Here is a 27,712-nt window from a genome sequence, read left to right as displayed (position 1 = left end):
TCAGTGCCAGCGATCGAGGCAGATGCATACCAACTAATCTGGACATGTCCAGGTTTACAATCGGAATGCTCGCGTCTTCTGCTACAAGCCGGCTTCCGCTACATTGTCACAACCAACTATGACCGCTGGATACATGATAAGAGAATCCACAAAGCAGTTCTTCAATTTATACACGACACAGGCCTCAGGGCACGCGTATAATACACATATACTCATAGAGAATTATGCCTTCAGGGCAAGTTTTTATCGCACTAAAAGAATACCAGACCATGCTAAATGTACCGCTAAATTTATGCAATCTTTTTTTAGGGGGGGGGGACTCTGACTAACGCTGATGCTTAACTTCGGTCTCATGTCATGTACCATTGAGTGGTGACGCCTGCAACTCATTTTGCACACTCTTCATCGAGTACGTTTTCTGGGACAGTCTCAGAGGAATGCTGCAACTTCACTGTCACTATCAATGCTTCAAGTGCAGACGAAACTGACAACTGTTTTTTTTTTCGTAAGACGTTCACAATAAAACTACAGTATTTAGCTCTGTTCTAGTTGTCCCCCCCTCACCCCGACTGAGATATAGGGCTCACAACAACAAATTGGGACTGGCCAAGAATCGGTTGGATATTTGAAAATGCGAACAAAAACACACTTTGCAATTGCTCGGGCCCTGAAGTAAGGCTACACCCTACGAGGAAGTCTCCCCCCCCCCCTCATTATCAATACATGTTTTCATTCTATCGCGTTCCCTAGTGAATTGGCGTAACCCACTGCGGGGGATCGCTAACGAATCAGGTTTTGAAAAAAATAATTTTTTCCGAGGCAACTGAGGCGAACTGAAATAAGTATCTTGGAAAAAAACACACGCGCTTTTCTTATCGAAGGAATCGTAGTTTTCCTCAATTTTATTATTCGCATCCACAGTGGCCCTTCCGCGAGGCAGTGCAAGTGTCAATAGCGCCAAGACAAAGGAAAAGAAGTGGCGGATTAGTACGGCTCACGGGGTGCCAGTCGTCCTACTGTCAAGGCTCTCCGAGAAAAACCTGCGCATTGGTAAGACACGCTTGTTATCGAGATCGAACGATATCGGGTGACGATTGCGTGATACGGAGGTCGAACAAAACGCTGCCGTATTCAGTTATCCTGATCGAGAAATCAGGTGATAGGTTCAGCAGGGGGCTTGTCCCTCTGCATACGCCATCTAAGCCATCTTTGTGTGTTGCAGTGACATTTATGTATATGTCGCACTAGCCAACCAGAAAAATTAAACCACAGAAGACTTCCTCCACTGTCTGTGATTGACAGCCGTCCGCGTAACTCTGACTGACTAGACTCCTCACTGAAGCATTAGCAGAGCACAAAAGGCGAGTTGGCTCCGCCTCCCCTCTCCCCTGGAACACGCACCCGGTTTCGTTAGCGATTGGCTGGCAGGAGTCTAAGCCTAAGCTACACTACGCGAAGTTGGTAAGACAGAGTACAGCATCCCGCAACATAGGAAGGCAGCAACCAATGAAATTTTGACATTACATATGGCATTTACAAAATGTCCTACAAACAACCCTTCCTCCAGCGAGTCTTATCTTACTAATGTCAATGGCCCACAAGAAATTTAGTAAACGCTGTGAAAGCATTAAGGCTTCCTAAGGGGAACTCTAGGAAACGAGTAGCATTGTCTGCCAAATGTGAACCATGGGCTAACGCAAGGGCAGAGGTTCACATTTATGACAGCTCACGTGCTCGCAGAAAGCAGGGAGGAGCAGTACAATTTACCGCAACCTAGTCTCTTTGTTTTATTCGAGAATTTGCAGCTACGTATTAATCGTAGTAGTATCAGCTTCGTAAGAAAAAGCCCACTACATTGACGACTTAGAAGCAACGTTCTCCGCTATTTTTTTTTCCCCGCAGCTCAAGAAGAAGGCAAGTTGCTTGGCCGCAGACATCATGCGTCACGGTCGCAAGGCAGAGTCCGAGATGGTGCCCCTCACCGACAACTCCACCTGCAACTCAACCTGGAGCGAGCAAGGCACGGAGGAGACGACCGCTTCGACTGTCGCAGTTGTGGTCGGAGCGAAGAGACGCGGCCGACAGGAAGCGCAGCTCGACCAGCAGCGACAGCGACGAAGTCGGCGCAACTCGTCAGCGCAGTTGGTAGCGTCGGAGCCGGGTGACCGTCAGCAGTTGGTCCCGAGCGTACGCGGAGCCTCGCCAAAGCCGAACCGGCAGCAGTGGTGAGTCTTCACCCCGTATTCTAGAACCTTTCTTAGATCAAAGCGCCACCTCGACTTTAAAAAAAAAGAAGTAAGGAGCCCTTATGCAAGTGCTCACATGCTAAACTCAATACAAGCACCTCCCCTCGAAAATTGTTATCACTACTCTTCATTGACACTGCGCGATGATTCTTGAGAAGTGTAGTGTTTTGATCAGTCTAAAGGCGGTGCTTTAGTGCAGCTCGTTGGAGTACGAAATGTATACTGCTTGTGTCTATACGAGGGCTGAACGTATGGTTCTTCAGCGAGCGCGAGAACGACAGGTCATGCGCGGATGTATCTAAGTATGGTTCTTCCAACTGCCGACGGCTTTAACGGCATTGTACATTGATTGTTTTTGAAGAAATAGTGCGTTATAAGTGCTACAAAATGCAGTGTTCATGCTCACGCGCAGTAATCCATTGCCTTCACGCGTTTACAGAGAAAAGAGTGCTTGAAAGTTCAAGAGAAAGCGTAGCAAATAAGGTTTCGAGAACAGAAGATGCCAATATCATATGAATATCATTAACTATACACATGCCATTCACGTGGTAGCTAAACAATCGTGGCGCAAGGATTCTATTGAGTAATGTTTGTAGGAAGTCCTATGACAAATGTATGATTGTGACACGTCTGACGGCGCAACGCACTTTTGAAATGCGTTGGTTATTCACACATAGAGTACAGGCAGGGACAAAAAGTCCGGGACCATAGGAGCACCTCGATAATGATGATGGTTTATTGACGTCCCCTTGGAAAGGAGGCAGTGACAAATAGCGACCTAGAGTAGACGAAACCATTGCAAGCGACATCTACAGGAAGCAGGTATATAGCTTACAAGGGTTGCAACCATCTAGCATCGGGCCGTCACGATTACAACCAAGAATCGTTGTCTTCGCCGTTACACACGCACATGTTCCGGGTCATTCCAGTTGGCCCGAGAAGTCTTTTTTTTTTTGCAGACAACTCCTAAAACCCGTGCGCTGCTTAAAGTGACAGCGTATATAATTCGTGAGTTGTTTAAAAGACGCGCCACTGCTGCTGCCGGGATGAGCCTGGCGCTAATTTTCGATGTCGCTTCTGGAAGTTCCAGTGGGCACTTGTTCCAGAGGCTTGCGGAATTTCGATAAATTCCAACAGCGCGCGAGAGTGTACCGTGAGCTGCCGCTACCTGGTAGTTTGTCAAGCGCTCCTACACGTGGTCTGCAATAGTTGGAGGGCTCGTGCAGGAGTCACGCGCATCGTCAACATTGTAGTGCGCAGGCGTAAGTAGGGGCGTGGTTAACTTCGTCGCATATTCCGTCAGTGGGGTGCGGTGTGGCGCCGTCGACAGACAGGAATCACTGCCAAAGAACGCCGCTAGAGTGTACTTAAACCTTTAGAAATTCTAGTTAAATGTAACGGTGCCCATCCAGTGGCGCTGAGGCAGTAGACGCTAGCGGAGAGGGTAAAGAGCAGGATTCTTCTAGAGAATAGCGCTTGGTGCACATTCGCTGAATGTGCACCAAGAACTGAATGGCCGATAAGTGTGTTTCAAGAATGCGATAGTAGCTATATACGTTTAGTTTCTTCTTTAGCTCCTTATTCTGCGGCCTCATTTACAATATGCAGTCTCCGTCAAACCGAACCTGTACGCACCTTAAGCACAGTTATGTTGCTCATGTGGACGCTGTCGAAGGCTTCTGGTTGCGGGGTGTTTTCTAGTTGTGGCGCGGTTCACGGTTGCGGAGAATGTAAGTTTAATGCGTCTTGGCGAAAATGCGTTTTGATGTTTCGGCCGCACAACTCACGCATGTTGAAATTGCGCTGCGACGTACGTATCATGCTGGCTCATATTAAGACTGGCGGTAACTCTAGAGTCTTTCAAGAATGACTTAAGACAGAAAAAACATCGGGCAGGTTTTCGTTACCGCTTGACTTCCGTAACGCCAGTTAGAAACGCCTCCCTCCCTACTGGGCAATTCGCCTGCACAACGGCATGATCTTGCAGAAAAGAAACCGTATAGATGAGTTACCCCGCTGTACTGGAACGACAAGGGAGGGAAGACGTCGCAAAAGGCCCCACCACGTTTCAAGCGTCTGTGATATACTGCACATGCAACTGTGTCCCTTGATAGGAAGCGTTGCCTCGGGAGCTCTTATGCAACCACTTTGAAACGAAAGAAAATTGCTTTGCGTACAGTATAGCATGTTCAATAAGGTTCCGTGCGTTTCAATATATGTATTTACATAGTAATTTAATGTGTATATATAACTATAATTGCACCAGCGCTAATGCACCCGCCTGAATAAGGCGCCACAGTCGCGCGTTGAACTCGCGGCCATGTGTGCTGAATGGGGGAGCGGGACAGACACCGAGCCATTGCGAGCGGTCTTCCCTCTGCTCGCTTACGTCGCAGGTCCTCCATGTTGTTCGTCCAGTTGTCGGTCGTGGTTGTGGCGCTGGCGGTTGCAGCTACCATCGCCCTGGTGTACGCGCTGCGTGACGCCGAGGTGCACAATCAGATTAGCAGTCGACCCTGGGACGGCGACAGCGGAAGTGACGCAGTTGGTGGCGACGAACTCACCTTCGGACCCGGCGCGATTCAGCGCCGCAACGCCGACGTCAAGGACCGAGGCCGTCGGGCCACTCGCAAAACCAATGCCGCCGCCAACCCAAAGAAACGAGTCAAGCTGGCTTCCCGTTCTTCGCCTTCCGCCAGAGGCACTGGAACGCGTGGAACCTCGACGTTCGAAAGCGGGCGCGCTGCTCCCAGTTCACCAGTTGGGGCCGGAGTTGTATGGCTAGAGGATGAAACGTTAGGGCAAGTACGGCCGGAGGGATTTCCTCCGGAGCCACAGGGTCGACCTTCTGAAATGGACGGAGGACGCCGACGCCATTCCGTGTCACCCGACGACAACAGAACATCTGGAGTGGCGAAGAGCAGAGAGAACTCTTCGTCGACTGTTCTCGGTAAATACGCAAACAAGGGGAACTTCGCGAAGAACGGCAGAAACGTGAAGCGATTGAACCGAAAGGCTGTCTTAAGAAAACAAGGCCTCATGGGACTTTTGAACAACTGAGACAACACGACGCTAGGCTGCAGCCAAACATGGGTCTCGCTCTCAATTGTCGCTACCCACTTCCTCGCGAAATGTTTTCGCTACGGGTACAACATCTTTTCTCTGTAAACTTATGTTTTTTAATAAGAGTACTTATACTCCACGCGGTTAACGCTGGTGCTTTCGCCTCCACATTTTTCTTTGTTTTTAAAAGGGTAGTAACAACATTTCGATTCCAGATAACTTGCGAGATCGATTGCTTTCGATACACACACATCATCTACAGAATATGAAGAGCGAATGTCGCTCGAAACAAACTTAAGATAACGTTTAGAATAGGTGCGCACTCGAGAACTGCCAAGCGCAGCGCCTCACGACATTATTGTCAACAACTTGGATTTGTAAACTTCCCAAGGCATAACAGTAGCGCTACGTCATATGTTTGTGTTGGTTACCCAGCTCCTTATGTGTGCTCTTGCCCATCTCACAACCTAGCCCTACATTGCCGCACTCCCATTCCTCCTTGGTTGTTAGTCATAGCGGGATGCCCTCCATTTCATTGCTACAGTTTTTGTCGCGCACGTTGACATTTCCCACACTTATATGCGTTGACTGTCTACGCACGAAAAACGAGTAAGGTACAATGTCGAGTGCATACGGCATCGTTTAGTTCTGCCTAACGCATTCGGAGCAGGGTATCGTCATTCATAGGGAGATAAATTGATGGGAAAGGCAAGGACGCCAACCGGTACACATCGAGTTTGCTACCTTGCACTGGAGAAGGTTTAAGGGGAGACAGAAAGATGTCAAAAAAAGAAAAAAAAGTACACACATATGGAAAGGGAGGCAAAAGGACACAAAGAAATCACACACACACACACACACACACACACACACACACACACACACACACACACACACACACTCGCAGGAACGTAGAAGTGTCACGGTCATTGAAACAGGTCGCTTCACCGGGAAAACTTCGGTATCGCCTTCACCGCCTTGTGGTGTGAAGGTGACGTTTGCCGGCATCCAAGATTATCTGCTCAGAAAGTGGCCGGTCAACGAGGTGTGCCAACACCGTCACGAGCGGTTGTCTCTCGGAAATGTCCTCAGGGACGATGACAGAGGATATGTTCGATTGTTTCCAGGCTGCCGCAACTATTACAGGCAGCACTGTCAGGCATACCGATGCGGCAAGCAAATGCATTCGTGAAAGACACTCCTAGCAATAGTCAGCAGAGAACTGTTGTCTCCATTGGGGATAGTCTAGATAGAATGCGTAGTGGCACGGAAGGGTTTCCCTTCGATCGCCCGCCGCGGCAGAAGTGGACGGAGTTCGGGCCAGCCACTGGACTTCAAGCGCGGACACTGCTGATGAGCAGCCGAATTTCGAGAGTAGGTATAAAGGAGGTTATGCTTGCTCCTGCTTTGACTTATTGAAAATATACAGAAAGATCTCAATTTATTGTCTTTGTGGTTTATATAATACACGGCACTCTTACTTGCCTGTTTTAAGAAAAAAGTGCCATTTGCCTTCATCTACGGGGAGGCCAGCTGGTGTCCAGTAGGTGCTAGCATGTACCTGTGTCGCCTCCTATCGACATCTGCTAAAAGCAAATCAGTTGCTACATCAGGGTTGCCAAGTGGGAGGTAAGTGAATTTGAAGATTCCTACGCACCTAAACGTGACCGGCCACATCTAGTATTGCGATGGCTCTGGTCTGCACATAATTGTCGCTGCTGGACGACGAAATAACGATGACGATGAGGGAGGCGAGGACACTACGCGGCACACGTGTGTAAATAGCTGGAGAAAATCTAGCAACGACAAATCTCGCATGCCAGCGTTAGCGTCACCGTTATTGTGCGATCGCGTTACCACGTGACTATTTACGAACCTTCTGTCTCTTCTCGTTGCTCTCTGAAATCGAAACTTTGGCTAATCCTCCATAACTAAAGCGCTAGATATTAAACCGTCGCGTGCTAGAACAAACTAGTACTTCTGCCATAATAACTGGCTGGTTGGCTGCTTATTACAACCGAAAGAACAAGACAAAATAATTGCGCCAGTGCTCCTCTAATAACACTCGGTTGCTCATATCGAGTCAGAAGAAACATGTTGGCGTTTGCAGTTTGTGCTGAAGTTTTCACAGAATAGAGACCGCGATCTGATAATGGAATAAGTAAACAACTATGCCAAACCTACAGTAAACTAAAAACTTTACGGGCCATGGTATCTCAGAAAATATTGAATTTCCGAGCAGCCTGTAGCAGCAGCCATTACAACCGCACATCACAATGTTGCTGTCATGCGCTAGTGTAGGCTGCGAATACCAGGTTGGGTGGCAAAGCGAATACTAGGTTGGGTTGTAAGACTGGTGGAGGTATTCAGCTTTTCCTCAAATCCTGTGGTCCGTAAACTTTGTTCCGTAAAAAAAAACAGGATACGCGATACGCAGTATCATCAAACCTACACTATCAAGGTGTGTTCTGACATCAGCATTTGATGGGATACCTAATTTTCTACGTAATGTTCTTTTTCTACCACATGTTCTTTTACGAAACGAAGAAAAAAATGTTAAAACGTGTGCTTGCTTGCAGTCTAAAGTAGCAGCCTTTCTTTTTTCTTTTTGTCAGCTACTGAATTTCAAATACACTGAACCGGCAAGCATTGTAAAGGATCCGCCGATAGCGAATGTACTTCGTTCGATTGCAGAATTCAATATGCGGTTGGACTGAATTTCTTCGAGTGCAAATTCTTCCTAATTTCCTTTATAACGCAATGTTTCAGACAGACATCTCTCTTTGCTTCATAACTTGCGTTATACCTTCTAGGTCCACGTTACCTTCTCACCACTGGAATACCAAACCATACATTTAACGTGACGCTGCGGTGTAACCAATGGGATATTACACTTCAGCGTCTTATGCCAGCTCATGGTCTATTAGAGACTAGGTAGCGGGGAGCTTTGATTTTATTTCGATCGTCTGGCTTTGTTTAACGCGTACACAACGAACGGCAGCGGAACATTTTTAACCTGCCCTCACCAGAATAACGCCACCGCGAGCTGAAACCGAAGCAGTGACTAGCAGCACACCCTCATTGCCAGGTGGCTGCACTAATCCGGAACGCTACATTTATGGCATCTCACATAGCCTCAATTTCTGCCTTCGTACATGAAACCTCAGCAATCAAACAGTCGTATTTCAGAAGGAAACTTCAGCGCATTCGCAGAGCTTCTGCCCAATTGTATTTTAGGACTAGGTCTTCTTTGCTGACTTCACGAGGATTTGTCGTATCAGGGATCTGGGTATCTGCTAACCATTTCCAGAAAAATTAACGACCTCTTCGCCCCTAGAAAGCGTCGTAGCGAGTCACAAAAAGTATCAGAATGTAGGTATCAACAAGGCGTAAATCGAGAATTAGTCCAAAAGTGAGTAAAATAATTGTACGGGCATACCTAGCGGCAATAGAGATTAGCATTATCCGTTTTGCGCCAGAGCCTGCGTTTCCGCCCGATCGGCCCACCTAGCATAAACTAAATTGCAAGGTTTTACATGCCAAACCTACAATTTGAATATGAAGCATGCCGCAGTGGGGTACTCCGGAATAACTTGGACCACGAGAGTTCCTTTAACGTGCCCCTAAATCTAACTACGCGGTTGTTTTCGCATTTCGACCCCCAACGAAATGCGGGCTCCATGGGCGGGAATCGATCCCGCGACCTCGTGCTTGGCAGCCCAACACCGTAGCCACTAAGCAACCACGGCCGGTGGCCAACCGAGCCTCTTGGTCAACTGAAAAGAAAGGTATGTCAACCGATGCACAAAGTGTACAGGGCACGGCGAATAGCCAGGGCCCTCGGATTCCTAGGCCGGATGTCTCTGCCCGCGTAGAACGAATACAGTGGCGAGCTCAGTTTGATGTCTTCGCATTCTTAAGGTACTTCATGCGCTTTCGGGGTCACGCACATCGTCACCCAAGTTGGCGACGGGTGCACTGAAGAGTGCCACATGCGCAGTGCATTCACGGAGCACGTCGATGAAGCTCTGGTGTAAGAAGGCGTTCATTGAAAAAGTAGCACATATCAAGTGCATTTGTGGCGCACCCTGTTAAGGCGTCGGGTCGCTGACCCTGAATCACTGTGACGTGGGCTCGATCCCGCTCAGCAACGGAGAAACTTAACGGATCTTTCTTTCCGTCACTGTCATTGGCACATACTTTTCTTTCCGTAATTCGCACATGCATAGTTGCACCAGTTGCCGTCACAAAAGTTCATTGTACAGCGGTACCCGCCTACTGGCATACAGGCGTGATAGAGGTCGCATCGGCAGTGACGCATACGGGCGTGATAGAGGTTGGTTGAAGAGCGACACGAATGCATACACTGCCATATACTCAGTGACCGAAGTTAGTCCGGTTGTTGGTTTCGATAACCAGTGACCATGCGCAAGGTGTGTTTGTGTGTGTAAACATCGGACTTAGCAACCCAACCTCAACTCCTCCCCCCCAAGGCGGTTAAATAATAGTGTAGGTCGGTGCCAGCTCATACCTTTGCGTTTATTGCTCAAGCAACGCAACAGCGTATCCGGCGCGCTCTTTTTCTCTTTTGCAGCGAAGCTGGTAAGGGCTACTTTCCCCACTACCGTGTCCGCCTGCAGAAAAAAAATGAAGATATTGCAATGCAGGGCCGACCGGCGGGGAAGGTGCAGTTCGCGATTAAATGGGGCCCACATGCACAGCTTCGCTAGTCATCCTTCTTCACAGAAATGAAGGGCACTGAGCATTCTTTTCTGCCAACGTTTCCCTTGACGTTCTGCTATGAGTTTAAATTATCGATGTAAGTAATCCCTATGCATATTACTGATGTGAGTTGCGGAATCGCCATATGCTGATAATGAAGAGGAAGCAAAACCGCATTCGACAATGCAATAACAAGCAGGGAACATCTACTAGTGATAAGAAAGGAATTTCATCAAGACAACACTCGACATCACGCAAATAAAAGAGTAAAGTCAAGCAGAGGGTATTGATGTTCCGCGATGTACAACAAAACATAGTGCCGTTGTCCTGAAGATGTTGTTGAACTGTGTGATGAAGTGCGAAATATCACGAAATATTAAACGAAAGCGGCATAAGAACTGATACATTAGACATGCCTCTGGTTTATTTTATTATACATCAGAGGTAACATCATCATAAGTTCACAAGATTTGTTTTAAAGCTTGGAACTCCTGAACAGTGAGCACTTCTATGGCTCTACGTGGATAGATATTGGTGTAGCCATGCGGATTCGGTCATTTCTTTAAACGTGCCGTGTATGTAATGTTCAGTACTTTCCATATGTTATCATCCTGATATCATCTAGCAGTCATTGTGACTAAAAATGTTCGTATCGTCTTTTGTGCCAATGACCGTTTAATGACGAGGACAATACAGGTGGGGCCTGCACATCTTACCAGTCAAAAATCAGAAGGTCGCGACACCGACGCAGCTTTCAACTCGTTGAAGGTGAAGTGCATTTAAACATGGCACTTCAAAAAGGATAGGTGAACGTTTCAGCACGCAATTCTTGGCGAATCGCCCAGTGTGGGTATGAGCCATAACGTGAGGCCATCATCATAATCATCATCATCATAACACATATCCACCGTCTCTGCCAATTGCGACAGTTGTCGTCTTTCTCCGTTGTACGAGCCACGCCCGTAGTCAACCTGGCACGAGGTGGCGCAAGCACCACAGACAAAAGGCAAAAGAAGAGGTGGAATTAAATTGCGCTGGTGCAACCGGTGGTCCTCCAGCGAAGCCTCGCTTAGAGCAAGCTGCAAAATGGTAAGAGACACTCGCAGTGGAGCTTGCGCGATATCTCGTGGCAATGACGTGGCACGTAACCTAAAAGGGTCTTGATCGGGAAATAGGAATGAAGAGGTCCTTGCGGTGGCTTGCATGGCGTACAGCCCGAGTAACTGTCGACAGGGCAGAGAAAGCTACTGGTCGCGTCAGCCAAAGAAACAAGAAAACCATGAGGGATCCTCCCTTATCCGCCTCTGGTTCACCCGATTAATAATGCAAACATTGTAGTAAAATCAGCATGCGCTCTATCGGTGAGCAGCGCTATCGGCGAGGTGGAACACACGGCATGCTCTCGTTTCTAATTGGCTGGGACAAGCGCTGGTGCTCGCGATTCTGCGTGGAGTTGGTGACAGGCTGTATGCAGACCACATTTTTTTTTTACTTTGCGCTAATGTTTAAATCACGCGGACCTAACATCGACAAAGGTAGTCGCTGTAGGCTCGGTCCGCACAGTTATTCTGGATTTGATTTCAAGACAACCGAGGACTAAGTCAAGACGAGTGAAATTAAGAGTAATATGCGAGAGGAATGGACTGCGCACATCCGCGGTCTTTATCACGTGACAGGTTAACGTTAAGAAGGGGCGAAAGCTCACGTTTCTGCAACGATACCTGGTGGTTTAGTTGCGGCAGCTATATTTAAAGCACAAATTGGTCGCTACATTTTTGCGTAGAACTTACTTTCGCAACGATTTGACTTTAGTACTGCCTTTATTTCGAGCTTAACGCTCACACCGCAATTCATGCCACAGAATGGTCTGAAAGTCTCGTCGACCAAACAGTATTACCGCCACTTCCCGACAGGTTTCAGATAACTTCTATACATGGTTCCATTTTCAAGATTTTGTACCCCGCAGCTGAAGAAGAAGACCAGCCAAATGGCCGCGGACTTGAATCGCCAGGACGGCGAAGTGGAGCCCGAGATGATTACGCTCATCGACAGCTCGGCTTGTGGCTCTAGCTGGATCGAGCAAGACACACTAGAGACGAGCTGTTCGACCGATCCAATGTTTCCCGGAGCACCAAAGAAGCACAAACTGAAGGAACCGAAGCTCGAACAGCACCGACAGCAACGCGGTCGGCATTCATGGTCCCCGTCGTCTGCAAGGGAGGTGCCGGAGGGCCTTCGGCACTCGGTCCTGAGCATAAACAGCCCGGCGCCAAAAGGAAGGCGACAGCAGTGGTGAGAACGTGTTGATTTCGTTCCTTCATTATTAGCTCGACTTTGATAGATATCAATAGATATCAATAGCTTTATATCGATAGCTCGAAACGCATTGGGAGGAGGGCTGGGGGACACATTAGGAGGAGAGCTGCGCTCCGGACTTGCTCCGTTCTTGAGACCGTGTCCAGGATAACGGGCATGGTAATCAGAAAAAAAAAGAAAGCTATTCGGTTTTAGAGACCAGGATTGCAGAGTGCGCGCACGTAATGCACAACATTGAGTAACAAGCTGCGGTGCCACACTGTCGAGCCACCCGGAACACGAATGTAGGGAAAAGTGAAGAATCGCACCGCACATAATAGCACAACGCCAAGCAGCCCATCGTAAATGGCCGAGCTGCGCAGTTCAACAAGCTCAGAAAGATAGCCACGCTGCTTGGCTTCTGTGCGCCTTGTCGTTCTATCGTGACGACATTTCACATCGTATCATACCATGGCTTCTCTTCCACGCATTTCAGATGAACACTATTACAGTATTACTTGGTGCTTTTGCACAGTACGTTCGAGGGATGTTTCTTGGTTCATTCAGAGAAGCTTCCGTTTAGATGAACTCACACATTTCAGCGGAATCTGATTCCCTAAACAAAAATAATGCATGCAGTAGGCATCGGAGCCCCTGACACTTAAATAAGCTCAACAACAACCACGTCAGCTTTAGTAGGTCACACTGTTGTAGGTGGTCGAACGTTGTTCTGAAGGCGCGCATTGCACGAGGATTCAATTCCCTTCGAGTTCCTGCACCATGTTCTGCCTGACTCTGTTCCTTGAGATGAAGACATTCACTTCGAATACGCGGTGGGAGCGGAAAAATCATGTTCCTTCGGATTCAGAAGACTCGCTTCGACTGTGTTTGTTGCATCTGGACGCGGAAATAGAATGAGGGCTACCCATGGGTGGGCATATACGTGCCATCGCATGAGAGGTCTGCGGTGTGTTAAGAATAACATGCTGTAGGAAGTGATGGCGCTATGTGGCACTTCCCGGCCGCCTAGTATGAGGGTCGCGTGGCGCGTTGGTAGCCGAGCTTCTGTGAGTCTCTTGTCAAGATGCTACGTCGTTTAGTCTCACCACAGCTTCGCTTATAGCGACTACCAGAGTGCTTTGCAGCTCTGCATGATTTTAAAGATGGTAGGAGAAGAAGTGTCTGCCCTTCGGGGAGTAGCCCAGTGAAGAAAGCGTTGGTATGCCACTCTCGTCACCATGTATCAGTTCTGTTGTCTTCGTGCCACTGTCGTCGCGCCTTTATGTAATTTCTGGGGGTTTGCGTGTCAATGCACGATCTCATATATAAAGTACGCCGTATGTAGGGGGATAATGGGATTAACTTGTACCACTTGTGTTTATGTAACGTGACCCAGAGCCTAACTATGCGATTCTGTTTGCACTTCGCTCCTATCGAAATAAGATTAGGGCTACAAAATGCCTGGAAAAAAACACTCTTGCTGTGTTAGCACGAAGTGCCATCTCCGTGCTGAGTTCTTGCCAGAAGGGATTGTATGCGTCATATATTCAGACGACTCAAGGTAAATATTTCTTATTTACCCTCGAAGCCTTGCTGGCGTTGGCGTAAGGTGTTGATCAATCAATTGATCTCAGCGTCCCTAGAAAAAACGCAAGCCATCAGAGGCGGGTAAGTGCAAGGTTTCGATTCTTTTGGCCAGCTCGCGTTCTTTCACGTGTGCGTGCCCATATTTAAACGAACGTTCTTTCTATCTGCCCTCTAGAAGTAAGACTACCCAAACGGTGCCTCGTACCCAGTTTCATGTGCTAAGCGGATAATCATAGATACTCAGTCACAATGGCGAGTGTTGGGCGCTTCCTTACGTCTCGCAGGTACGCCATGTGGTTCGTCCAGGTGTCGGTCGTAGTCGTGGCGCTGATGGTGGCCACTTCCATCGCCCTGGTGTTCACACTGCGTGACGCCGATGTCCAAGATGAAGAAGGTGGTCGACACTTGGAGGACTACGGCAGTTACTCCATTGTCGATGGGAAAAAAACATTTGATCCCGCCATACATGCACCCCACAGCGTCCACGGCCAGGGCCAAGGCCCTCGGACCGATGACAGGAAGAACGTGCGCGCAGACGAGCCAGCCGTGGTAGTTGTCAGTTCCCCTTCCACAGGAAGCACTGAAAGTGGCGGATCCTCAACGTCGCCAATCGGACATGTTGCCCCGAGTTCGCCAGCTTCTGCTGAGGTCATATGGCTAGACGACGGAACTTTCGCGGGAGTGCGTGCGCAGGCTCTTCCGTGGCCTCCATCAGATGGCGCTTCAGAACTGGATGGGGGACGTCGACGCCCTCCTGAGTCGGCTGTCCAGAAGAGATCGTCTGCGGTGGCGAGAGGCGCAGACGACTCTTCGTCGTCTTCACTGGGTGAAGATAAGGAGGACACGACTTACGCAAGGAGCGGCAGAAGCCTGAATCGACTGGACCGAAAGGCCATAGCAAAGACAAAAGAACTTATGGGGCTCTTGGGAAACTAAAACAACCTGCCGTAGAATTGTGGTTACCGTAGCGCCGCTTTCCATCGTCCCGCGCCCTTGCTCGCGAAAGTTTTTGGCCATGGATGCAACCAATTGGCTTGTCAACGTGGACTGTCGTCTCTGCCGATAAGAATAAACCTCGCTTTTATTCATCAGTAAGTGAAAGTGTATGCTTATGTTGACATGCATTCTTTTTCTTGGTAGCATTGAGCTACTGGGCTCGTCTTATCAGAAACAAAGAGTTTGCAATGGAATTAAGGTTTTCTCAGAACGCACGTTACCATAACCTAAAGAGATATACACGCTAAGTACACCGCAGTGAACATTCAAGAACGAAGGAAGAGATCATGCAGTCGAGCCTTGTGCAACTTCCGGTTCTGAAAAATTACTCAATGGAGATTTCACACACAAGTCAGATACGTGTTTTGAAAGCAGTGCGGTATGTGATGCCAGCGCTGGGTTTCTTGCTAGATAAGTGCGAGCAAACGTAAAAAGGTACGTGTATACGCAGTTTCTCGGCTCTGGTATTCAACTGCACTGAACACGTCAGGGAACATAAATGTTACAGTGGTAACCATCGTACCTCATTCAATTTTGCCACTCAATCTTTGCCGGAATTCTACATCACGTGGAAGTTAATATTTATGCTGTAAATAAATTCTGATGGTTCTAATTGAAAATATGTTCATGAAAGATTAGTTAATGAAGAAGAACTGAGTAAATTGGCTACAAATAGCATCAATAATCTTTAAATGATTAATTGTATAATAAAGGAAACTGATTGTACTATTATCGACAACATTCGCCATAGTATTGCGTTAAGTAAACTGCCGATAGCGCAACAATAACTTTATCGTTATTCGTACTGTCAATAGTACTATGAATAGTATTACGATAGATCGCTACTCACAGCGGTATCTGTAAAGCTGCAATTTTTGGCTAGCGGTATTTGCAAAAGCTTCACGTGAACTCACCGAAAGTAACTATCAGTTGACGCAATTGGGAAACACAGGAACGTCATAAACGTCATCACGTTTATGGTGCACTGCCACGTTGCTTCATTTTGCCTTATCAATAGTGCACTATCGACGGCGCTATCGATAGTGCGTTCGATAGCTCTTGTGATTGTGTCCTTTAGATGGTACTATGCATGGTGTTTTTGCAGTATTGATAATTATAACATGATTCCACTATTGATAGTTGTGCATCGCTGCTATGCATCCTTCAGGACTTCATTATCCCCTACTTATTTGTCGAATCAGTCACCTTACGATTGATCTTACGCTGCTGCATTGATTACGCTGCCAAGTTCTGTTATGAAGTTCTAGAGTCTCAAAGCAACAGGCAAGGCTATAAGCGACGTCGTAACGCCGAGATCTTAATTTCAATCCCCTGATATTTTTACCTCCGGACCCAAAGCGTAGAACACGGGTGGTTTCACTTTAGGCTGTCATAAAAATGTCGCCACCTTTGCCACAAGTGAGGCCCCATGGTCCCGCTTTTAGCAGCTAAACACTGCAGTCACTGAGCCTCCACGGCATATCTTTGTATGCATATTAAAATTAAACCTCGCCGGGCAACTTTATACTATTGTTAATTTGAGATTTAGGTGTCCGCTAGGGTCAAGTGCTAGGAAAATCGCGTATCTGGTGGCATTACGGATTGAATAATACAGTCGAAGTCAGCCGATTATTGTAAATATCGTCAGCATAGCGAATCGTGCTCCATATAGAGCAGACAAACCATATATTTAGCCGACGTTTATGCCAATTTCACTTGTTTTACCCAACTCGACATTCGATATACGGAACTCTTATGTCCACAATTTGTATCGTAAAACAGCGGCATATTAGTGGCTGCAAGATTACTTTTTTATATTTTAGCAAACTTTCATGGGGGCCGACGAGCTGTTATCGTCAATCGGGTTTCATATATCTGCTCTGTTTGTTCCTCACACGGGCTTCTGCAAATGTGCTATTGGAAGGATTCAGTTAGGTCAAAAAAATTTTGCTTTCGTGGTTTTGTAACTGAACGCACAGGAAATAAGGCCCGGCCAATTACATGCCCGTGCTATGACGAACGTATAGTAATTTTTTTATGTGTATAGGTCGGATGAATCATAGACCATTACATATTACCAACCATATGAAGCCTTGAAATGATGAAGCGAAAGAGAGGCTAGATGTAGTAATGATTTACCTGTAGAAGCGATGGATTATTGGGAAATAAAAGTGGACAAAAAATCTTCCGATCCCACACGGTGTTGGAATCCGTTGAAACGAAGCTTCCATTGGTGTTTGTGAAAGCGACGTTGAGGCTTAGCGACCATTTGCAGGTTGTGAAAACACGACCCAGCTGGACAATTCTATTAGGAAGCACCTCGCTCAATATAAACGTGTACATATGGTTGCGATTACCAACAAGCGGGCCCCTCGGTTGCCGCTCTTTTTAAATCATTTGTTGTTCAGTCATTCCTAGCTGCGAAACTATTGCTAGTAACCAAGGTATAGACCTTATACATATCTGATGGAGTGACCACTTGTGTATTTTAGTGCACTTTGTGTTCAGTTTATCTTTTCTCGAATTAACTCGTATGCCATTAAGCAAAATGCTCATCACGAATTAATTTCGGATGTAAAATGCTGCACTCTATGTAAGTGTTTGAATCATATTTGTGATGTCAGCGCTCGTCTAGGCTGCTGTGCCGTCGTTGGCGAAGACGAGAACACCTCAAGCATGCACTCTTAAGAAAATAAAATAAAAGTGACTCGTTGTGGTTACTACCTAGTTATTCCAGCAGTCACTGTTTCCCGTAACTTCTGCCGCTAAGTGTAGAGTTAGTAGCACTTCAGACAGAAGAGGCAGTCGCTGTTTCTTTTGGACTTTAGCTACCCATTCCAAATGCAGTTAATGCCTCCAGATGCAAACGTTCTAACCTAGGACACATTTATCAAACCCACGCTGGAATATGCCAGAATTGGTTCGATATATGCACTTTATGCTAGCGACTTACTGTACAATTGCGAAAATTGCGTTCGGTATAATTATCTGACACCCTTTTGTAGCACTAACTACGTTGTTTATTGATAAATGTTACGAACTCTGCACTTACCAATCGCAGTTATACAAGTATAGGAAATGTTGGAGAGAGAGATAGAAAGAGAGATGCAAATGAGAGAAAGGCAGGGAGGTTACTCAGAATTAAAACCTCCGGTTTGCTATCCTGCACTAGGGCAGCAAATGTTGGAATAATCGGGTACATCCAATAGTGAGCGCGGTACTCGAACAAAAGAAGTAAGTTTTTCTCTTTCGTAACATATCAGTCGGTAACAAAATCATTTCGAGAAGCAGTTCTATCTCCGAGCTGTATTAGAATCTGAGAACGATACAGCACGCGCTAAGTAGCTCCTCCGACATTTCACGGAGACGTCCGCGTTCCTTCTTGACCCATCCCGATTTGTTACAAACGCCCACCGTAATTGAACTTTCAGCCAATGCCACGCATTCTACAGCACACGTGACACTCGCAAATATTATTTCTCCGCGACACAAAGTCTTGTTTCTTCGCATGAGAAAAATCTCCTGTAGGCACAAAATTTGTGGTTTCCTTAGTACTTCATTTCTTTTTCTTTTCTTTTTGCATTTCAAAACTCGCTCGGTACTCGAACACATCACCTTCCTTCAAAAATTCTCTCACGTTGAATTTTTCAGGGGATGACACAGCGTCTTGTGTACCTTCGTTCAAAAGGGGAAGCAAATGGCGCACAAGCGTCGCTCAGACGCATATACCTCGAACGAGATGGCCACGACAGACAGAGCTTCAGAAACCATCGCCAACGACAAAAACAACTAGCCCTCAGGAATAAAAAGTAGTGGTACATCGGCAATAAAGGTCATTACTAACACTAACAGCTTACGCGCAATATCACTTCGGAATATGTCGTGCTGTTTATTTTGACAAGCATTCAAATTGTTATCTGTAGGTGCATTGCGCGATTACCTTGTTTGTTGGACGAGGCTTCTGCCTAGGAATTTAATATAGTCGTGTTTAGTGAAAACAGCATAGCACAGAGTCGAGTGGTCGACCTACCGTCTGGGGACTGCGCGAGCGTCTGAAGCAGTGGTAGATGCTGGGTTACAGATCTGTTTGTTCTGTATAGCCTATGGTCCAACCATGCGGTTGGTCATGCGAGGTTTTATTGCAGCGTGAGCCCACGCTTGTTTCCTCTTTTAACTCTCGCGAAATGAAAGGAAGACAACCCTTTTTTTTAGGTCTTGTTCTTCTCGTCCTTTAAGACGCATTCCCCTGTCTCCCGGAAAATTGTGCTGTCACAAATAGCCGGTGGTTTTTTATGCAATTTCCATTGCATGTAACAGCTTTACAAGGAAAAAAAGAATGAAACGCAGAAGCGCAAAACTTATATGTATCATGCTGGTTTACTAAGCACAGTGATCACATTGTTGAGCAACGCCATCGGCTCATACATTAGACAAACTTGGACATAGCATAATGATTTCAAGCTTACTGGACTTGAAATGTGTGAGAAGGATACCGCTGGCGGAAGCAAACATTTTATGACGATTGGCGTTAAGATATTTTGGGGCTGCAATAGGTTGTCCGTACAAGAGCAACTCCTGTCTTTTAGTTCTCACGCCAAGCGACCAGACCGCAAGATTTTTTCAGTTCAAGCTGGGAAATAACAGATGCCCCTTCTCTTCGTCAAGTAAAAAACCGATACGCCCAAAAAACGGTCTCAACACATACACACAGGACCGCTGATGATTTGCGTCGCATGCTTACGTAGCCAAGAGAAATTTCCTCTAGCGGTAGTTAACGCTGCATCCAAAGGCTGACCAGTGGTTCTTTGAGGACCTTTTATGAACTTAAATAACTTGAATTTCACGTACACCGAGGTGAAACATGTCCAAATCATTCCGCATCACATGACGGCAGCACTTTCAAGCAGTGACGCGCCAGCTCGCACCCAAGCCGGTCAGGGGGAAATGCTCGCCGCCGTTCCTGTTCACTTCGTCCAGTGGAATGGTCTGTAGACATGCAGGGATATACCGTAGTATGCTACTATTTGAGAAGCACACATGTGTGTTTTTTTTAAAATTTACCTGCAGCAAGCACCGCGTAAAACGAAACTTCCCTTTGTTGGTGCTTTCACATCTTGTTTACTTTTAGTTTCAACCAGATGCCAGCCAATTCGTTGTATGCTCATAAAATATTACTGCACATCCAATACATGTGGGTTGGAATCCGCATTAAGCGGATATACGAATAATGCGGGCAATGGTATTTGATTTCCTAGTACGCACTGGTACAACGAAACTGGACTCTTCGCGCGCGCTCCAGCGCGCTCAGGGAGCGCGATGGAGTTTAGTTCGGCCGTGGCAATAAATAAACTGCTTACATTGCGTGCTCATCACAGAACGTTTGTGTAGCTTAGTTGAACAAGAAAGCCCATGTAACAGTTCGTGTTTTCTACCACAGGTTTCATTATGGCGCACCACGTGACAGCGGGATACTGGGTTTCCTGTACAGTCCCAGTTTTATTGCGCTAGTGATTAGATGGATGCTCAAGGTGCATCTTCGCCTTCGCCGTCGGCGTTGTCGTGATGTCAAGATATCGACGAACACGCAAGGTCAACCTCTGGAAGGTTACAAGGTGACCAGAAACGCGCTGCGTGTCTGGTTGCAGAAACGGCGAAGTCCAAGTTGACGACTAGTCACGCTCTGCTCGGTCTGCTCGGCTGGAACCAAGTAAGCGAATGGGCTTTCTAGTTCTTCCATGAACGCTGCGCACACGCCTTTTTAACTTATCTGCAGAACAGAGACGTTTGAATACTGCTTGGTCACAGTGATTGAGGCAGATGTCTACCAACTATTATCGACATGCCCTGGCTTACCATCGGAGAGCTCGCGCCTCCTACTGCAAGCCGCCCTCCGCTACAGTGTCACAGCCAACTATGACCACTGAATACATGATAAGTGATTCAAAAAAGAGTCCTTCATTGTATACACAACACTGGCTTCAGAGCACGTACACAATAAACATATACACACCAAGAAGTAGGGCTTAAGGGCAAGTCTTTATCACAATAAAAAAAACGGGGGATACCAGAATCTCGTAAACGTCACTTTAAAGTTATACAATGTTTTATTTGCGACTCTGACCAACGCCGACGCTTTTCTTCGGTGTCATGTCGTGCACCATTGAGTGGTGACACCTGAAACGCATGTCGCAAACTTCATCGAACGAGCCATCTGTGACACTCCCAGGGGAATGCTACAACCTTGCTATCACTTTCAATGCTTCGTCATCGGGCGAAGTTGGCAAGTTTATTTCTCTTAAGACGATCTCCCTAAAATACTATATTTAGCTCTGTGATGGTCCCTCCCCCCCCCCTTAAAGAAACTATGGCTCGCAGCAATTACTGGTGACTAGCCAAGCATCGGTTGGGTAATTTAAAACGCGAACAAGAACACATTTCGTTCGTCTCCGGGCCCTGAACTAAGGGCTGCGCCCTACGAGGAAGTCGGCCCATCTCATTAACAAATAATAATGTCTCTCTCTCCGGTTCCCTAGTGAATATGCGCAACACACTTCGGCGGATCAACCATGAATTGGGCGGTGAAAAAATTTAGAATTTTTTCCATGGAAAGTGAGGTGAAATGAAATAAGTATCTTGTAAAAAACACACACGCTTTTCTCATCGAAAGAATCACCGCCACCATCAGTTTTATAATTCGCATCAACAGTGGGTCTTCCGCGAGATGGTGCTGGTGAAACAGCAGCAAAGACGAAGGAAAAGAAGCGGCGGATTGGTACGGCTCTCGTGCAGCCAAGCGTCCAACTGTCAAGGCTCCCCGAGAATAAACCCGCACAATGGTAAGACGTGCTTTTTATCGAGATCGAATGATATCGGTTGACGATCACGTGACACGGAGGTCTAAGGAAGCGCTGCTGTATTCAGTTATCCTGATAGAAGCTATTAGGTAATAGGTTTGACTGGGAGTTTATCTGTCTGCATATACATTCTAAGCCATTGTCGTACGTTGCAGTGACATCTATATGTTGCACTAGCCAGCCAGAAAAATGAAACCAGAGAAAGCTTCCTCCAGAGTCTGCGATTAACATCCATCCGGGTAAACTCCGATTGAACAGAAACTTCACTTAAGTATAGGCGAGTTGGCTCCTCCTCCTCTCTCCTGGAATACACATACGATTTTGTTACCGATTGGCTAACAGGAGTCTAAGCCTAAGCTACAATACGCGAAATTGGTCGGACAGAATATAGCATCCTGAGATATAGGAAAGCAGCAACCAATGAAATTCTGACATTACAGACGGCATTTACAAAACGCACCTCTGAGAAGCCTTCCTCGAGCGAGTCTTATCTTTCTAAGGTCAATGTCCCGCACGAAATTTAATAAACGCCGTTAAAGCGTTCAGGCTTCATAAGGGGAACCCTAAGGTAGGTGTACCATTGTCTGCCAAGTGTGAACCATGGGCTCACGCTAGGGCAGAGGTTCACTTTGATGACAGCTGACGTGCTGGCAGAAAGCAGGGATGAGCAGTATAATTTACCGCAACATAGTCGCTCCGTTTTATTCTAGAATTTGCAGCTACGTATTATACGTAGTAGTGTCAGCTTCATAAGACAAAGCCCACTACATTGGCGACCTAGAAGCAACGTTCTCCACTCTTTTTTTTTTTGTCCCGCAGCTCAAGAAGAAGGCAAGCTGCTTGGCCGCGGACATCATGCGTCACGGCCGCAAAGCAGAGTCCGAGATGGTGCCCCTAACCGACAATTCCACCTGCGGCTCAACCTGGAGCGAGCAAGGCACGGAGGAGACGACCTCTTCGACCGTCGCAGTCGTGGCCGGAGCGAAGAGACGCGGCCGACAGGAAGCGGAGCTCGACCAGCAGCGACAGCGACGAAGTCGGCGCGCCTCGTCAGTGTTGCTGGTAGCGTCGGGCCTGGATGACTGTCAGCATTCGGTCACGAGCGTGCGCGGAGCCTCGCCAAAGGCGAACCGGCAGCAGTGGTGAGAATCTTCCTCCCGTATTCTAGAACCTTTCTTAGATCAAAGCACCACGTTGACTTCAAGACAAGTACGGAGCCCTTATGCAAGTGCTCACATGTTAAACTCCGTACAAGCACCTCCCCTAGAAAACTGTTATCAATCCTCTTCATTCACACTGTGCGGTGATTCTCGAGAAGTGTAGTGTTTTCCTCAGTGTAGAGGCGGCGATTTAGTTCAGCTCGTTGGAGTACGAGATGCATACTGCTTGTGTCTATGCGAGGGGTGAACGCATGGTTCTTCAGCGAGCACGAGATCGACAGGTGATACGCGGATATCTCTAAGTGTCGTTCTCCTAACTGCCGATGGCTTTTACGCCATTGTACATTGTTTTTGATGAAATAGTACGTTATAAGTGCTACAAAATGCAGTGTTCATGCTCACGCGCAGAAATCTATTGCCTTCACGCGTTTACAGAGATAAGAGTTACATAACAGATAAGAGATAAGTTACAGATAAGACAAGAGCAAATAAGGTTTCGAGAACAAAAGAAGCCGCAAGCACAAGAATATCATTAACGATATACGTGCCATTCACGTGGTAGCTAAACAATCGTGGCGCAAGGATTGTATTGAGTAATGTTTGCAGGAAGTCCTATGACAAATGTATGATTGTGTGACCTCTGACGGCGCCACGCACTTTTGAAAGGCTTTAGATATTCACGCATAGAGTACAGGCACGGACAACAATTTCCGGGACCATAGGAGCACCTGGATAATGATGATGATTTATTGGCGGCGTCTTGGTAAGGAGGCAGTGAGAGATAGTCACCTAGAGTAGGCGAAACTACCGCAAGCGACATCTACCGGCAGCAGCTATAGCTTACAAGGATGGCAGCCATCTAACATCGGGCCGCCAGCATCGAAACCCCAGATCGTTGCCTTCGTCTGACGCACAAGTTCCGAGTCCTTCCAATTGGCTCCAGTAGTAACACTTTTTTTGCAGACAGCCCCTAAAACCCGTTCGTTGTTTAAAGAGAGAGCGTATATCATTCGTGAGTTGTTTAAAAGACGCGACACTGGTGCTGCAGGGGTGAACCTGGCGCTAATTTTCGAGGCTGCTTGTGGATGTTCCAGTGGGAACGTATTCCAGCGGTTTGCAGAATTTCGATAAGTTTGAACACCACGCGAGAGCGTCTGCAGTGATCTACCGCTGACTGGCATTTTGCCGCGCCTGTAGGTTGCCGTCTCATACTGGCCTCACAGGCAGCGTGAAAATTGTAATTTGCAGGCATAGGTAGGGGAGTGGTTAGCTTCGTCATATATTCCGCCAGTGAATTGTGTGAGGCTGCGCTGTCCCTCAGTGGCATCATTGCCATTGAGCGCTGCTAGAGTGTACTTAAACCTTTATAAATTATAGATCAATGTAATGGTGCCCCGTCCAGCGGCACTGAGACTGTAGACGCTGGTTGAGAGGGTAAAGAGGACCATTCTTATAGAGAAGAGCGCTTTATCCACATTCGGTTGACTTCACGTATTTTAGAACTGAATGGCCGATAAGGGTGTTTCAAGAATGTGATAGTGGCTATATATATTTAGTTTCGTCGTTAGCTCCTAATTCTGCGGCCTCAATGACAATATACACTCTCCGTCATACCTAACTAACCTGAACGCACCTTCAGCACAGTTTTGTTCCTCATGCAGACATTGTCGCAGGCTTCTGGTTGCGTGGTGTTTTCTAGTTGTGGTGCTGTTCTTGGTTGCGGAGAATGTAAGTTTATTGTGCCTTAGTGAAAATGCGTTTTGATGTTTCGGCCGCACAACTCACGTATGTTGAAATTGTGCTGCGACGTATGTATCATGCTGGCTCATATTAAGTCTGGCGGTGACTAGAGTCTTTCAAGAATGCCTTAAAAAAGAAGAAACATTGGGCAGGTTTTCGTTACCGCTTGACTTCCGTAACGCTAGTTAGAAACGCCTCCCTCCCTACTCGGCAATGCCTAGGCACAACGGCATGATCTTGCAGAAAAGAAACAATATAGATGAGTTACCCCGCTGTACTGGAACGACAAGGGAGGGCAGATGTCGCAAAGGCCCCACCACGTTTCAAACGTCTACGATATACTGCACATGGCACTGTGTCCCTTAATAGGAAGCGTTGTCTCGGGAGCTCTTTTGGAACCACTTCGAAACGAAAGAAAATTGCTTGGCGTACAGTATAGCATGTTCGGTAAGGTTCCCTGAGCTTCAACATATGTATTTATATAGTAATTTAATGTGTACATCTAAATATACTTGCACCAGCGCTCATGCACCCGCCTGAATAAGGCGCCATTGTCGCGCATTGAACTCGCGGCCATGTGTGCTGAGCGGGGGAGCGGGACAGACACCTAGCCATCGCGAGGGTTCTTCCCTCTGCTCGCTTACGTCGCAGGTCCTCCATGTTGTTCGTCCAGTTGTCGGTCGTGGTTGTGGCGCTGGCGGTTGCCGCTACCATCGCCCTGGTGTACGCGCTGCATGACGCCGAGGTGCAGAATCAGATTAGCAGTCGACCCTGGGACGACGACAGCGGAAGCGAGGCAGTTGGCGGCGACAAACTCATCTTCGTGCCCGGCGTGATCCGGCTCCACAACGCCGACATCGAGGACCAAGGCCGTCGGGCCACTCGCAAAGCGGACGACGCCAACGAAGAGGGACGAGCCAAGCCGGCTTCCGGTTCTTCTCCATCCACCGGAAGCGCTGGAAAGCGTGGACCCTCACAGTCCGAAAGCAGGCACACTGCTCCCAGTTCGCCAGTTGGTGCCGGAGTTGTATGGCTAGAGGATGAAACGTTAGGGCAAGTACGGCCGGAGGGATTTCCTCCAGAACCACAGGGTCGACGTTCTGAACTGGACGGAGAACGCCGACGCCATTCTGTGTCACCCGACGAACACAGAGCATCTGAAGTGGCGAAGAGCAGAGGCAACTCTTCGTCGACTGTTCTCGGTAAAAACGCAAACAAGGGGACCTTCGCGAAGAACGGCAGAAACGTGAAGCGACTGAACCGAAAGGCTGTCTTGAGAAAACAAGGTCTCATGGGACTTTTGAACAACTGAGACAACGTGACGCTAGGCTGCAGCCAAAAAGGGTCCTCGCTGTCAATTGTCCTACGCACTTCCTCGCGAAATGTTTTCGCTACGGGTACAACATCTTTTCTCTGTAAACTTATGTTTTTTAATAAGAGTACTTATACTCCACGCGGTTAACGCTGGTGCTTTCGCCTCCACATTTTTCTTTGTTTTTAAAAGGGTAGTAACAACATTTCGATTCCAGATAACTTGCGAGATCGATTGCTTTCGATACACACACATCATCTACAGAATATGAAGAGCGAATGTCGCTCGAAACAAACTTAAGATAACGTTTAGAATAGGTGCGCACTCGAGAACCGCCAAGCGCAGCACCTAACGGCATTGGTGTCAACAACGTGGATTTTTAAACTTCCCAGAGCATAACAGCAGGGCTACGTCAAACGTTTGTGTTGGTTACACGGCTCCTTATGTGTGCTCTTGCCCATCACACAACTTAGCCCTACATTGCCGCACTCCCTTTCTTCCTCGGTTGTTAGTCATAGCGGGATTCCCTACGTTTCATTCCTCCAGTTTCTGTCTCGCCCGTTGAGATTTCCCACGCTTATATGCGTTGACTGGCTACGCACGAAATCGGAGTAAGGTACAATGTCGAGTGCATACGGCATCGTTGAGTTCTGCCCGACGCATTCAGAGCTGGGTATCGTCATTCATAGAGAGATAAAATAGATGGGAAAAGCAAGGAGGCCAACCGGTACACATCGAGTTTGCTACCTTGCATTGGAGAAGGTTTAAGGGGAGACAAAAAGATCTCAAAAAAAGAAAAAACAATTACAAGGAAAATCACTCACACACACACACACACAAACACACACACACACACACACACACACACACACACACGCACGCACGCACGCACGCACGCACGCACGCACACACACACGCACACACACACGCACACACACGCACGCACACACACGCACACACACACACACACACACACATACACACACACACACACACACACACACACACACACACACACAGCACACACACACAGCAGCAGCAGCAGCAGCAGCAGCAGCAGCGCAGGAGTGTCGGAGTCATTGAAGGCGGTCGCTTCATCAGGAAAACTTCAGTAGCGCCTTCACCGCCTTCTAGTGTGAAGGTCGCGTCTGCCGGCATCCAAGATTGTCAGCTCAGAAAGTGGCCGGTCATCGAGGTTCGCCAACACCGTCACGAGCGGCTGTCTCTGGGAGATGTCCGCAGGGACAATGACATAGGATATGTTCGATTGTTTCCACGCTGCCGCAACTATTACAGGCAGCAGTGTCAGTCATTCCGATGCGGCAATCAAATGCATTCCTGATAAACACTCCTAGCCACAGTCAGCAGAGAACTGTTGTCTCGATTCGGGATAGTCTAGATAGAATGCGTAGTGGCGCCGAAGGGTTTCCCCTCGGTGGCCCTCCGCGGCAGAAGTGGACCGAGTTCGGGTGAGCCACCGGACTTCAAGCGTAGGCACTGCTGATGAGCAGCCGAGTTTCGAGAGTAGATATAAAAAATGGCTGTGGCCTAGCTAAGGTTAAGCCCAGGATGCGAAGCATAGTAGCCTTTATTTTAACGCGACAGCGTTAAGGAGCTCGTGCCGCAGAAAAGCCGGTGTCGTCGGCGTCGGCTCAGGCGTGCGGCGCTTGCTCAGGCGCACAATTTGTTGTCGCGCCGAACGCTGCGTTGCTCGACGCTCACAGCGTCCGATGCGGG

The 27,712-nt window shown here is 47.6% G+C and overlaps 4 protein-coding genes across 5 annotated transcripts in view; 3 read left to right on the top strand and 1 right to left on the bottom strand.

The window, feature by feature from the left end:
* Positions 1-27,712, bottom strand: part of LOC135920722 (adhesion G protein-coupled receptor E1-like) — a 506,714-nt gene that overhangs the window by 209,432 nt on the left and 269,570 nt on the right. The window lies entirely within an intron of this gene.
* LOC135920759 (uncharacterized) lies at positions 964-5,451 on the top strand. The gene is made up of 3 exons (XM_065455004.1): positions 964-1,050; positions 1,903-2,225; positions 4,643-5,451. The coding sequence occupies exons 2-3, from the start codon at positions 1,939-1,941 to the stop codon at positions 5,304-5,306; spliced, it is 951 nt and encodes a 316-aa protein (XP_065311076.1). The 5' UTR covers positions 964-1,050; positions 1,903-1,938; the 3' UTR covers positions 5,307-5,451.
* Positions 10,985-18,754, top strand: LOC135920744 (uncharacterized). 2 transcript variants are annotated; one of them, XM_065454984.2, is made up of 4 exons: positions 10,985-11,120; positions 11,998-12,323; positions 14,198-15,004; positions 18,561-18,754. In XM_065454984.2, the coding sequence occupies exons 1-3, from the start codon at positions 11,118-11,120 to the stop codon at positions 14,847-14,849; spliced, it is 981 nt and encodes a 326-aa protein (XP_065311056.1). In that variant the 5' UTR covers positions 10,985-11,117; the 3' UTR covers positions 14,850-15,004; positions 18,561-18,754. The 2 variants fall into 2 exon arrangements, with proteins under 2 accessions (XP_065311056.1, XP_070376881.1); XM_070520780.1 differs by having other exon boundaries at positions 11,013-11,120; positions 11,945-12,323.
* On the top strand, positions 21,640-26,120 carry LOC135920742 (uncharacterized). Its single transcript, XM_065454981.1, has 3 exons — positions 21,640-21,745; positions 22,583-22,905; positions 25,315-26,120. Exons 1-3 carry the CDS (start codon positions 21,743-21,745, stop codon positions 25,973-25,975), a joined length of 987 nt encoding a protein of 328 aa, XP_065311053.1. The 5' UTR covers positions 21,640-21,742; the 3' UTR covers positions 25,976-26,120.

Source organism: Dermacentor albipictus, chromosome 6 (genome assembly GCF_038994185.2).
Source record: "Dermacentor albipictus isolate Rhodes 1998 colony chromosome 6, USDA_Dalb.pri_finalv2, whole genome shotgun sequence".
In the NCBI taxonomy this organism is placed as follows: Eukaryota; Metazoa; Arthropoda; class Arachnida; order Ixodida; family Ixodidae; genus Dermacentor; species Dermacentor albipictus.
The sequence above is the reverse complement of the archived record's forward strand: the minus strand, read 5'-3'. Positions and strand labels throughout refer to the sequence as shown.